At 53.7% G+C, this 13,132-nt stretch overlaps 1 protein-coding gene across 2 annotated transcripts; it reads right to left on the bottom strand.

The window, feature by feature from the left end:
• Positions 1-1,830: 1,830 nt before the first annotated feature.
• On the bottom strand, positions 1,831-9,650 carry ZBTB21 (zinc finger and BTB domain containing 21). Of its 2 annotated transcripts, XM_080797193.1 has the most exons (3): positions 9,228-9,650; positions 7,538-9,114; positions 1,831-6,937 (listed from the first exon to the last, which is right to left on the bottom strand). In XM_080797193.1, the coding sequence occupies exons 2-3, from the start codon at positions 9,099-9,101 to the stop codon at positions 5,943-5,945; spliced, it is 2,559 nt and encodes an 852-aa protein (XP_080653319.1). In that variant the 5' UTR covers positions 9,102-9,114; positions 9,228-9,650; the 3' UTR covers positions 1,831-5,942. The 2 variants fall into 2 exon arrangements, with proteins under 2 accessions (XP_080653319.1, XP_080653318.1); XM_080797192.1 differs by having other exon boundaries at positions 1,831-9,114.
• Between the last annotated feature and the right edge of the window lie 3,482 nt (positions 9,651-13,132).

Genomic DNA, 13,132 nt, shown 5'->3' with positions numbered 1-13,132 from the left:
CTCTGCAACACGACGAGTCCATAATCCTCAAAAACGATCAGAGCTGTGAATGTCCAAGAAACACCGAGAAATATTCCAAATGAGGGAGGCGAGAGGACTGGGCTGTCTGAGCACGGGGGACAGTGACACCACGTGAGAGGAAAACGAGGCTGCTCCTGGTTTACCGACACCTGCACAGACACGTGCAGGCAGTACCACAACCCATCGGCGGTAGCTGGTCACAGCCCTCGGGACTCTGAGGTTGGCGGATGAGTTTATCCGGACAATCCACCACCCGAGGGTGACCTAATGGGCACTGTGGCCAGGCCAGGGACACACGCCACCTGCCACACCCCCGAAACAATGACAGCCTCACAAGAGTGCGCCGCATTTACAAAAGGCGAGGGTCTCTTCCATCTGAGCCCGGCCATCTGAACGCTTCCGTTCTTCCTCGGGCTGAGAATGGTATAACAAATTAAAATACGCTCTGGGTCTCTGAGCAGCTGAGTTGGGGGCTGGGGGTGCACAGAGAGACTCGGCGAGGTTCTTCCCATGTTAGCTGAGGAGCGGGCTGGCTGGCTGCTGTGTTGCCAAGATTTCTTCGCTGTTTTTCTCAGAGACTCGACACACACCACCTTCCCCCCGCCTGGCCCTGGCCCTGGCCGAGATGAGAACAGCCCTGCCCTAGAACACCTCTGGGTAGACCAGAAGGTGGCGAGGGGGACAGGGCTCTCTGGGGTTTCGTGGGAACAGAGCTGGGGTGCGGACCAGGTGGACGGGGCTCAGGAAGTGTCCCGGAAATGATCGAGCCCGCGCCGATGGGCACAAAGACGTTCCACTGGGCAGAATGCGGGGGTGGGGATGACGCACTGGCCAGGGGACCCTACCTTGGAGGATGGGGGCTGATGGCCCGTCACAGGGCGCCCAGGCTTTAAAGCGCTCCTGTGACAGCTCGGGGAGGCTCGTCCTCCAGACGCACGCCTCAACCACCCCAGCTAGCGGAGCTCACGCGCTCAGCGGAGCCGAGGGAGCCTCTGGCCGGGAACACATCACATGCTGGAGACAAAACTTGGCCACCGCAGCCATTTACTGTCCTAAGTGTGTGCCTAAGCCTGGGGAGGACGCCATAGGACTGCGACAGGCCCACACTGAAAAGGCCGCAATTACTACAAAGGAAAGGGCCCAGGAAACATTTTCAACAAAACAGCGTCTGGTGGCCAGTGGGGTAACAGAGCTAGCGCGGAGTAAAACAAGATCGTTACTTTTTTGTTGGGGGTGCCGTGCGATCACAGAACCGTTAGCCAGGGGCCCCCAGGACAGGTCTAGGGGGTCAGGTGAGGAACAGAGCCCGAGACCAGCTCCTTCCCTGCCTGCGGTCAGCCTGGTGGTGGTCATGGGAGACGCCCGCGGCTTGGTTCTCCGTCCCGGGGAAAGCTAGCAACACAGAAGCCGTCCGCCCCAGGACCGTGGAAGGGGCTGGTTACCGTGACCTGGAAGCTGTGAACATCAGGCAATAAAACTAGATTATCGATTGCTTTGCTGAAGCGTCAATGTGGGGGTAATTAACCTGTTCAGTGCCCCCACGACTGTTTTCAGACTAATGTGACCAGTAAAGCAAGAGGTGGGTGGGTGAGGTTCTAGCAATCATGTATCTGTGGCGGCCGGGTGACTGCCCCCGACTGCAAACCCGGTTATCCAAGCAAGCTGGACGCACTGGGGACACAGCACCTCACCCGGCTCTCAGGGGCTACTCCCCGGACGCCCCCAGAGCGGCTCCCTCTTTACTCTCAGAAGTGTACACGCTACTCCCCGTTGTTACCAACGTCCGAAACACACCAATGAGACCACGACTCCAAACAAAATACAGTACAAATTTATTGACTCCAATCATTCATAGTCAAGATGTAAGCAAAGGAAACGGACAACAGAATTGGATACAAATAAGCAATGGTTTAACGTTAGATAGAAATCCTATTGGACCAGGAGTTTTCGGTTCCCAAAAGCTCATTCCTAAATAAAACCAAACAATGATTTAGTCTGCTAAGGCATCTGACGACAAAATATACACAATCTGTTTATAACCACATTTGTTTAATAGTCAGCGTTACTCAATGAAAAGTTTTAAAGTATTGGATTAATGTCAATAAGAAATTATCCCCAGTTGAAAATTAACATTAACCAAGTGTAACTTTGTGGAAAATTTGACAACAGCACTAATAAATGACTAGAGAGCACTCAGTTCAATTATTTTCAAGATTTACAGTAAAATACTTTGGTTCCCAAACAATGGTCTCTGGAATTCCTGAAAACCCTGACACTGCCCCACGCCCCCGCCTCCGGAACGTAAACGCAACCCGCCAGTGTCCCCCGCCACGCGGAAGCGAACACGCGGAGAAGTGCTGAACAAGCACGTTAACCATGATGGGAACATAAAACTTCTTAAAGTGCTAAAGCCGCAAAAGAAAACCCTATTTTTTTTAAACTTAAAAAAAAAAGAAAAAAAGCCAGTGTTAAAGAACTTATTAAATGTACTAGCATTATTTAAATAACTTTTCACAATTACTACAAAAAACATCAATGAGAAATCAGAAATCGACAAAACGGACTTGTAATATCCCAATATGAATTAGTGCAATTTATCAAGAAACCTGCAATGCATGACATTTAATTGTTTTTGTGGTGAGAAAATTCAAATGCCTTTAATTCCTATGCTTCCGGATTCTGGTTGTACACACATACACACACACACACACACACACACAGAGCGGATTCTCCTGTCTCTCTCCCCAAGACGGGCCACCGGCCTGCAGAGGGAAGACACCCCCGCCTCCACAGAAGGGCACATTTTATTCTGGTCGTACAGCTTCTCCCCTCGTCAGCACCAATGGGTGGGTGGGTGCGTGCGTGGGCAAGACCAGCGCTGATTGACAGGAGCTGCAGCGTGTTTTTTAAAAGGCTGTTAGGGATCCGCTCCAGAACGGAAAACCGAGAACCACACACCTGCCCCCCACAGATGTGAAAGTGACATCATGGTTGAATTCTTAGAGATTTTGATAAAACAATAAATGCACACTAGCCATAACTAGTTTTAAAGGTGAATATTCTGTTAAGTTGAAATATTACTATAAAAAATGCACACTATTTGTAACCTCCATTGCTGACTTAGATAAAAAGGTGTTCTAGGTTTTTCCTCTTCCCCTCCCCCACACGAAGAAAATGATTCAATAGCAAGTTCTCAGATTAACAAAGAATATATTAAAACATCTTACATTCTTTTCCACAACTGCGTAAAAAAAGGCAGCCTGAATACTTACAAGGAATAATGAGATTTCTACATTTTCAAAAATTAATTCTAATCAGAAAAAAACGTTTTCGAGAATACCTTTACAAGCCGGAGTCCTAACAATGAAAGACCAACCTGTCTCACAGACCGAGGGTCTGCCCGCTGTGTGAGATCAACATTCTTAAACAGAGCGATGCGTGTCTTTCATTATTTTACTTCCGAACTTTTAAAATAGTTACATGAGTGGAAGCATATTTTCTTTATTGACCACCAAAATAAACTCTTTCAGCCTGACGCTTTGAAGGTAGAGTATAAAAAGTAATAGAAAATCCAGAACTGCATTATAAATGTTTTTGGTTCAAAATTTTATTTGAAATCTTAACGCTCCTTGCCTAGACAAAAACGTGAAACGAACGAGACAAACCACTGGCAATTTTCAAAATCTAACAGATAAGCTGAGCCTGTATTTAGATCAAAAATATTTTTTTTACTGATTAACATTATTAAAAAATCTTCAAAAACGTAGCATAAAGGTTCAAGTCCTGGGATACTGGATTTACAATGCCAAGATCACGTGTGCCGTGGAATTATCGCACACGGTCTGACGGCCAGAAGCAAGGACTACTCTGAGGGAGACTGTCTTTTCGAAGGAGTGACAGCTGCCAAGGTGTTCAGAGTAAGAAAACAGCACATTATGCAGGGAATTAAGTCAATGAACAATAACCCACCCAGATGTTTCTCGAAACATCACACGCTTTAGTTTCATCTTTAAAATGCATAGATTTCTTCAAGAAAATATAAAGAGGGCAATAAGTGGTTACTGCAGCTTTGTCTTCTTTTCCTTTCTCTAGCAAATTTAGCTAAGAACGAAATTAGGAAGGGACCACTCAAATATTTTGTGACTTGTGACAGTTTTCACGTGAAAAAAATGAAAGGCAAAATTTCACATGCAATTTCTCGGATCTGCAAAGCCAATCAGCATTTTATGAAAATGCTTGCGTTTCGATCAAAAGTTGAGAATGTCTTTCCTACCGCTGGCACGGGATGTGGGTGACAGGACAGATGAGTACGGAGCTCTTTTTTCTGCTACAGCGGTACACACTGAAGTGCTCAGCAAATTATTTCTTAGTCACAGTAAATTTTTTTTTTTTTTTTTGAGAGAACAACTTGTAAAAAAAAAAAAAAAAAACTTAATAAACTTGGGAGCCTTCATCCATAGTACTGCCTTGGAAAGATTTTGCGGTTTCAACAATATCTCCCCTTGTTCATACCTAACCCCTCGCCTGTACGAGTGAAACAGAGTCTTCCCTTTAGAAATACCCGCTGAGCTCTGGGTAACGCCTACAAGCGCCTTTTAATTACAACTTACACAAACTAGAAAAAAAAAAGGCAGCCCACACCCTATGGGACGAAATAGGTAGCGAAACTCATTTTGGACCCTTGATAGTGCTTTAATACGGAATTACGAAGGCTGAAGCAGCGACTTGGAACAGAATGGTTGCACTAAGGACATCTCACTACAACGAACTCCAACAAATCGCAACAGAAACGGAGGCAGGAGATGGAACACTACGAACACTGGTCTTGAGAGCGCGTGGGGACCCTGTGTGGTGTTCTCCCCCAGGTCCCATCTTGGGGATTCCGTGCGGACTTGGGACTTGCAGCTGATGTCCTGACCGGGGGCGTGGGACCGAGGTACCTAAGCGTATGTCCCAACCTTCACCGTTCCTCTAACGCTGTTCAACTCAAAAGGAGTGTGTGCCTCATGCTACCTTTGCTGTCCGTCCCCGACGCACTCGGATGTCCCCACTGGTGATAGCATGAACCGGAGGAGACTGAACCCGCCCAGCCCTTCCAGCGCCGGTCAGAGCTGAGACCGGAGGCCCACGTGCGCGGCACAGTGGTCGCGATGACCACGCCTGTCGCCAAGGAAGCTTTTGTAAATGGGCTTGGAGGCCTTCCAGAAACCCTCACGTTTTCATTTCCCAAATCTTCCATCATGAGTTATCGTAAGTGACCCAAGAGCAAGCTTTTGTTACTTTATAAAAATCTAAATATTACTATTGCTGATTTAAATTTCTCACTGTTTTCATACAAAAAATTTTTTTTACAGGACCACAAAATACCAAATATTTATTGTTATCAAGTGTCAGGATAACTTATTAATAAAGTTGAGGCTTATCATTGTTTTATTGCTAAAGTACCCTAAGATCTAACTCGACGCTGCCAACTACTCACTTGCTCCTGACACGCCGTGGCCTTCGGAACGTGGCCGTGATTGAACTAGAACTTAGACAGAATTGAAAAAAATACTTGAACCGTATTTCACTGACTGCGAATCAGTAAAAAACCAAGACCACCTCCGGGAGAAGATTAGACTGACACCGTGGAATGAGGAACCATGCAAACAAGTGAGATCAGTCAATTTCAACAGGAATGAAGTCCAATCATCCCGTCACGGAAAGGTCCGACGCACGACAGATTTTAGTCTTCCTAGGCTGAGTGAGGACATCACCACTAATTAGTATCAATTTACCTCCAACTTCGACTCGAGCGTAACAATTTCCAAGCTTTATTATTCTCTTTTGAAAAATCTCTCGCTTCTGATGCACGTTTCCCAATTAAGGTCGCACTCCGGAGACCAGCGCCCCTTCCGCGACAGGTGCGAGGGGCCGGCCTCTCAGTTGTGGCTTTGTTCGTGACTCCAGAGGCTGAACGCCGTCTTGAATGTCCTGTGGCACAGTTTACACATGAACTGTCTCTTAAAGGTGATTGCAGAAAGGGGGGGCGCGTGGTAGAAGAGCGTGTCGGACTCCTGGGGCACAAACAGTTTCTCCGCGGCAGGCGCGGGGTTTTCGGCCACACCCGTGGGGCTGTCGGGCTCCAGGGGCTGGATCTTGGGCAGCGGCGGGGGCGGGGGCAGCGGGGGCGGGGACGGAGAGTTTGTGGGCACCGGGCAGGCCTCCGGGTCCTTATGCGCCGCGTCCTCCGTGGCCTGGGACATGTGCGACTGGAAGTGGCTCCAGAGCCGGAAGTTGGTGCGGAAGGCTTTGTTGCACACGTGGCAGATGAAGGGCTTCACGGAGCACAGCAGCTCCTGGTGCCGCTCCAGCTGCTTGTGCGCCGTGAACGTCTTGCCGCACTTCTCGCAGGGCCACAGGCTGGCGTCCTTGCTGGAGCCGGCATCCCTGGGGGCGGCGCGGGCCTCGGGCGCCTCTTCCTCGGCCTCCTCGGCGGGCTCCTCCTTGACGTGGATCTTGAGCTGCTTGGAGAGGCTGAGGTCCTCGGGCAGACAGGAGGAGTCCTCCGAGTCGAAGTTCACCTGCTCCGAGCAGTCGCTGAAGGCGGTGTCGTCTTTGGCAGTGACCGCGTGGTTGGCCCTGTGGGGCTCGGGCTGCGCCGGGGGCCTGGCGGCGGCCGTCACGTCGCCGTTGTGCTCCAGGACGGGTAAGGAGAAGTTTTCGGCCGGCGCCATGGTGTTCTGGTTATGGACCTCGACCTGGTGCCGCCAGATGCTGAAGGAGGACTTGAAGGTGCGCATGCACTCGAGGCACGTCAGCTTCTTGTACTCACACCTGCCCTCGTGCTCCTGCTTCAGCTCGGGCGAGAAAAACCTAAGGCTGCAGTAGGCGCAAACGGTGGCGTTCCTGCACAACCGCTCGTGGCTTCCTTGCTCTAGAAGAGAAGAGAGCTTAGCATTACAGAGGCGGCACTGGTAAACCTCCTTGTTCTCTACCGGCCTCTCGAGAGAGACGTGCTCTCTGGGCTTGGCGGCCCTACTGACGCCAACGGGCTTCTCTCCCGGGTGCATTTTTACGTGCTGCTTGAACTGCGAGAGGAAGCGATAGGCCTTTCCGCAGTACGAACAAACGTACGCTCCTTTGGCTCGCGACCGCAGGTTCCTCTTGATGGCCTGGGCCTGGGAGCTACTCTGGCCCTGAAAGCCAGGCTTGCCGCGCCTCAGCTTAATGATCAGGGCCTTCTTAATCTCTCTCTCTCGCACTATGTCAATCAGCTTCCTTTGGAATTTCTCATCCAAAACGGCATGTGAACTAGAGGCCGGTGACGGGTTCTTCACGATGCCGTGCTGGGTCTGACAGTGCGTCCACACTTTGAAGTTGGTGTGAAACCGCTTGTGACAGATGTCGCAAGCGTAGGGCTTCTCTGGGTTATGGTACATGTTAACGTGCCGGTGAAGACCCGCCGTCGATCTAAAGATCTTAAGGCAATGTTTGCACTTAAATTTTTTGTTTGGTCTTGTTCCCTCCAACTCACCAAATTCATCTCTGTTCAAGTCAGAATCTGGAAACTCGGCATCGGGGCGGGGAGGGCTCGAGCCCTCCGCGAAGTTGTCTTCGGACGCCGGAGACCCGCGCTCGTCCTCCTTCACCTTCTTCAGCGGCAGCCTCCGGTCCGCCTGGAACCTTCTTTTTGCCGGGAGCCTGCTCATGTCCTTCTGGTCATCTTCGGTTTTCAGGGCGAGGTCTCTGGCAGCGGCGGCGGCCGGGTCTCCCACGGTGACGCGGATGATGTCGGAGGGATCGGACAGCGGGCTGCGGGGCTCCGTCTTGATGCGGACCTCGGTCACGGCCGGCTCGCCCTCCCTGTCCGTGGACTGCGAGGCACTGAAGGACCTCAGGCGGTGCGGCTGGGGCGCGGGGCTCCGCTCGTCCACGGCCACCTTCTCCCCGCACTCCTTCAGAGACGACTTCTGAGGCAGGGCACAGAACGCGCTCCCCGGCACCTCGCCTGCCCCAGCAGAGGGCCCCTGGGAAGACTTCAGCTCTATGGCGGGCGAGTAGACGGGCACCTGGCTGTCCATGGACAACGACCGTCTCAGCAGACTCTTGACAAGCGGGCCGCTCCTGTCGATGCCGGGCTTCGCGGACCCCGCGCCGCCGGACGGGACCACCAGCCCCAGCTTGGAGTAGTACAGCAGGTTCCTGTCCTCGCCCGGACCCCCTCCTTTGTGCGTCTCCTTCAGCACGTAGGGGGTCTCCGACGCACTTCCGAGGGACAACACCGGCGGCCGCGGCCTCTTCAGAGCCAGCTCGATGGCTTTGCCTTTGGGGAGCTGATCGTCCGCGGCCTCCCTGTCCTGCAGGGGCCTGGCAGGCAGCGGCGCACCCCTCTTCCCCAGACCGGCTCTGCCAGGGTCCTCCAGAGGCCCCGCGTGCTCCGGCACCTTCGCGAAGCCCACAGAGCCGTCTCTCGGCCAGCCCTTCTCGGCCGGCGGCAAGCCGGGCAGCGGCTCGGCTGGCTTGGGGACGTGGGGCTTACCGGGGCCGGTCTTGACGGCGGCGCTTGGGGAGGGCCGGGCCGCGTGGCTGAGGTCAGGCTGGTTCTGACTCCCGGTTTTCCCCTGGGCTTCGTTTCTACTCTGGCAGACGATGACGCTTCTCTTCTGAGAACTGCTTTCATCGTCCTCGATGAATGCTTTCTTCCTGTTGGGACACGTCGGAAAGGGGGCCTGAGGGGTTTTGGAGACAATGTTGGTGAGGAAGGAAATCCCGAGGCTGTAGCCGAGCTCCTGCACGGCCGCCAGACTGCTCTTCTCGACGAACAGGGACGAAGAGTAAATGTAGTTCAGGACGTTATCGAAAGCGTCCGGCTCGCAGAAGTCCAGCTGGAAGACGGTCTGGGACTCGTTCTCCTTGTTGGTGAATAAGGTCTGAAAGTACTCGCTGCTGGCGGCCAGGACGTTTTTGTGCGCTCGGAACTTCTGATCGCCCACGATCAGGAGCACATCGCACAGCTGTCCCTTGAGGCGCTCCTCGTTGAGGGCGCTCAGCAGGGAGATGGCGTGGGCCGGGTTGATGTAGTGCAGCAGCCCCTCCATCGCGGGCGCCCACCTGCAACACAAAGCGCACGGTTACTGGGGGAACGCGGCGGAGAGCTCTCCGCGGGACGGGGCGCTCCTCCCCGGCGGGACCCCAGCGGCGCTCCCACCGACCAACGGGCTTACTTCGACAGCACGAGGAGTGGCCACGGGGGGCTCGGGGCTCGCGGGGCGCGCCGGTCACTGGCTGAGCGGCTCTGGGACGGAGGACCGCAGCTCCGGTGCCCTCATACCAGCGGGGGGCTGCTGGGCCTCGGCGGCTGGGCGGGAAGCACGGTTGCGAGGAGAGGCCTGCTCGTTAGGGGTCGCATCCGTCCGAGGCTTGGTTCTAGCCTTTCTGGTCGGAGAGGAAGGAAGCACGAAGAGCCAGAGCGGCTGAGGCTGTGATTCCGCAGGAAGTCAGTCTTACCGCGGGAGGCACTTATCCACCATGTGAACTGTGACCCGTGGGTTGCGGGCAGGGGGGTCTCACCAGACCTTTAAAAACACCGAAGAATCTGGAAAGAGAAAGAATTTCACTTACAGATCACTCACGCATCACAGGGTTGAGCCAAGGTCAGGATGTTCAACACCGGGAGCCTGGCTGCTTTCTCATGCTGACCCTGCAGCCCCGAGTGCTGTTTTCTTACCAGTTCCCGGTTTCCGCGACAGCACCGGGGAAACTGTGCCCAGATCTAAACACAATTACTGCTCCTTGCAAATTAAGGGTCTGAAACGAGATGTCACTGTCATTCTCTTCCAGTCTAAAGGTGAGACGGGAAGGCCTGGTGGGTGGGTGCAGGCCCGGCGACAGGCGCCGGGGTGAGAGGCTGCCGCCTTCCCCGCTGAGTACCAGGCCCCTCGTGTCAAACGGGTGGGACGACTGTGCCCTCCTTTAGCCCTGGTGCAAAGGCTGGCTGGGCCAGCACCTTGTACAAGGCAAACATTTAATTCGGTATCAAAGAAAAAGGTCCTATTAATGCCACCCGTGTTCTCAACAGAGGGAAAGCCATTTCCCACAGAGACAATCTCGGACTCTCCAAAGCCAACCCTTCACTTGGGCTTCTGTTACTAGAACACCTCATCTCTGCTTTGACTGTAGTGTCTTTTTTAAAACAGTTACAACGTTTAGGGGCACCGGAGGGCTCAGTCGGTTGAGCATCCAATTCTTGATTTTGGCTCTGGTCACGATCTCAGTATCGTGGGATCGAGCCCCGGGTCCCACTCTGCACTGGGTGTGGAGCCTGCCTGAGATTCTCTCTCTATCCCTCTGGCTCTCCCTGCTCTAAAAAAGTAATAAAATAAAATAGTTACGACATATATTTTTGAATGGATGTCTCATGACATTTATTTTTGAATGGATTCAAAGTAATTAAGTCTGTTGGTGGCAGGTTTTCATTCTCCAGAGGGCAGGCTGTAGATGTACCAACCTCGGCACCCAGGACACTGGCAAGTTCTCCGCTGGTTTCAAAGGCTCAGCCTCTGCTGGTCCACCAGCATGCGGACTCGTCAGAAGAAGCGTGTGCTGGGCCACCGGCCTGGAACAACCAAGCACGGTGCACGAACCTCTCTCCTGTTCCTCTGACCCCCCACTATGGCGCTGACTCAATTCAATGGTCGCCAAGACACAATCGCTCCCAGGGACGGTGTCCCCAAGCAGACGCCTCGGTCAGAGCGCACGGAGTTTCTGCTCATTCCTACCTGCGGTCATTTCAGAGCAGCGCCAAATTTTAATTCCTCTATTTGCCACTGCTTGATAGAGACTCTGTCCTTCCTTTTCCGTTAGCCATTTTAACTTCCCCTCAATCCCGCTATGGTGTCTCCACGATCGCGCATTTACTTATGTTCGCCCGATCATCTTTCACGGAGGCCAGCAGAGAAGCAAACAGCTTGTGGCGCCCCATGTACAGCTCGGCTGCGCACCACACGCTGTTTAGAGCACTAACCGCTGTGAGAACCCAGTTCAGATGCTGCCACAGGAAAAGGCAACAGACGCAGCGTTAACAGCACAGACAAGTATTTTTCCGAAAGGGTCTCTTACAGTTTAGTGATTAGAAACTAGCAATTAAGATCATAAACCGCCTAGGACGGAGCGGAAAATGTCAGAAGGCCTCAAACACAGGGAGGCTGAGACCGCGTGACAGGTCAGTCCCGGTCACACGTGCTCACGGCCACACGCGCGAGCGCGCACCGTGCTGCTACTGTCTCCCGTGAGCCAGGGTCAAGAGGGTTGGGAAGTCAGCGCTGTGGGCTAGCCAACCTCGGAGGCTCGGTGTCCCCCACGGCAAACAGGGAGAGCAGCCGCTGCCGCACGATGCTCTGGGGAGACGCAAACGGGAACACAGGATTTACACCGACGACACACTACAAACTGTACTAGAACTTCACAAGTCACGCATCCGTTCACTCATTCAACAAAATGCCACTCGAGAAGGTCTGAAGAAGGCAAGGGGCCACGAGAATCCCAAGGGACGAGCACTGCACGCAGAGGGAAGAGCCTGTCACGGCAGGGCTGGAGCAGGGAGCCACTAAGACACTGCGGGGCTGAGTGAGCACAGGAAAACCGAGCTTTCCACCACCGGTGAAATGGGCAGTCGCTGGAAGATTCTGGCAGGAAAATGACGAGGACCTGAACTCTGTTTCTAAAGGATCCCTCTAGCTCCGACGCTGAGAATGGATCACAGCAGGCAGGGGACGGTGGAAGCCGGAAGACCAGCTCGGAGCCGGCAGCGACACGGCAGCTGAGACAGGACTGCGGCCCAGACCAGCCAGGAGTCTACTGCAACGATCCAGTCCTCCACAATGACTCGGTGGTACCTGGACCAAGGTGGCGGGCGAGGCAAAGGCAGTTATCTGGATTTCTAATGGACTGACCGGAATGGATAAGAAGGGGAGGCATTAACGAGAGCTCTAAGAATTGCACCAGAGCTGCGGGAAGGGTGTCCCTCCTTGATAGGAAGCTTCGGGGGAAACTGGTTCAGCTCTCTTCCAGGAATTCGGTTTGGTGTCTGACTGGGAGCAGCACCTGCTCGATAATGTACTCCTTTTTTTTTTGTTTTTAAGACTTTATTTACTTATCTGACAGACAGAGATCCAAGTAGGCAGAGAGGCAGGCAGAGAGAGAGGAGGAGAAGCAGGCTCCCCGCCAAGCAGAGAGCCCGATGCGGGGCTCGATCCCAGGACCCTGAGATCACGACCTGAGCTGAAGGCAGAGGCTTAACCCACGGAGCCACCCAGGCGCCCCTCGATAACGTACTCTTGACAGGTCCCCCTTCTTGCTTCTCTCCCTACCCCCTTTCCTGTGCTTCCCGGGATCACCTCGCAGATGAACACCTACTCTGAATCCGTGGCTCGGGGTCTGCTCTGGGGGACTCCAAACGAAGACACACAGGACACCTGGAAGTGCAACTGCGGGCGAAGGGAGTGTGTGAGGACTACACCATGAGGACCACCACGTCCCTGGACACGGAGCACACGCGCCCGCACGTGCCGTCCGCACCCTCCTGCCGTGTGCCCTAACGCTTCAGAGAAGCTTCCTCCTCCTGCCTTCCTCAAGCTCCCGCGATCCCTGCTTGTGTTCTAAGTCACTGCTTCTAGTCCCTTGAACCACAGGCTCCCATAGTCTTTGAGAATGAAGACATTTGGGAATTGGGGAAAAATCAGTCACTCAGAGGTGGGCTGTACGGAAAATCGTCACTGTCCCCGAAAACTGCTTAAGGTGACTCATTTGGCTAACCCCTCCACTCAGAGTCATCAGCGAGATGGCCTGCTCGGAGAGGGGCCGAGCCCGTCAGATTCCGGACACGCGGGTGCGGGTGACGCCACAGTGGCACCCGTGACGCTCGGCCCAGCGTCAACTGCCACCCGGCAGCCGTGGCCATGCAGCGCCTCCTCGACCACACACTGCCGCCGCTATCCTCACACCCGCACCAAGCGCTCCGGCCACCCTCGCGGGCACGAACCAGGATTACTATAGAGATGAGACACCCGGGGCCAGAGGGTCAAGTGACCTGTTCAAGGTCCCATCGAAGGCAAGCGGCGAGGCAAAGTTC

This window comes from Martes martes, assembly GCF_963455335.1.
Source record: "Martes martes genome assembly, chromosome: 1".
Lineage (NCBI taxonomy): Eukaryota > Metazoa > Chordata > Mammalia > Carnivora > Mustelidae > Martes > Martes martes.
The sequence above is the reverse complement of the archived record's forward strand: the minus strand, read 5'-3'. Positions and strand labels throughout refer to the sequence as shown.

What these genes read in the sequence shown, in the direction of transcription:
- ZBTB21 (XM_080797192.1), bottom strand. Translation starts at nt 9,101, where the DNA reads ATGGAGGGGCTGCTGCACTACATCAACCCGGCCCACGCCATCTCCCTG.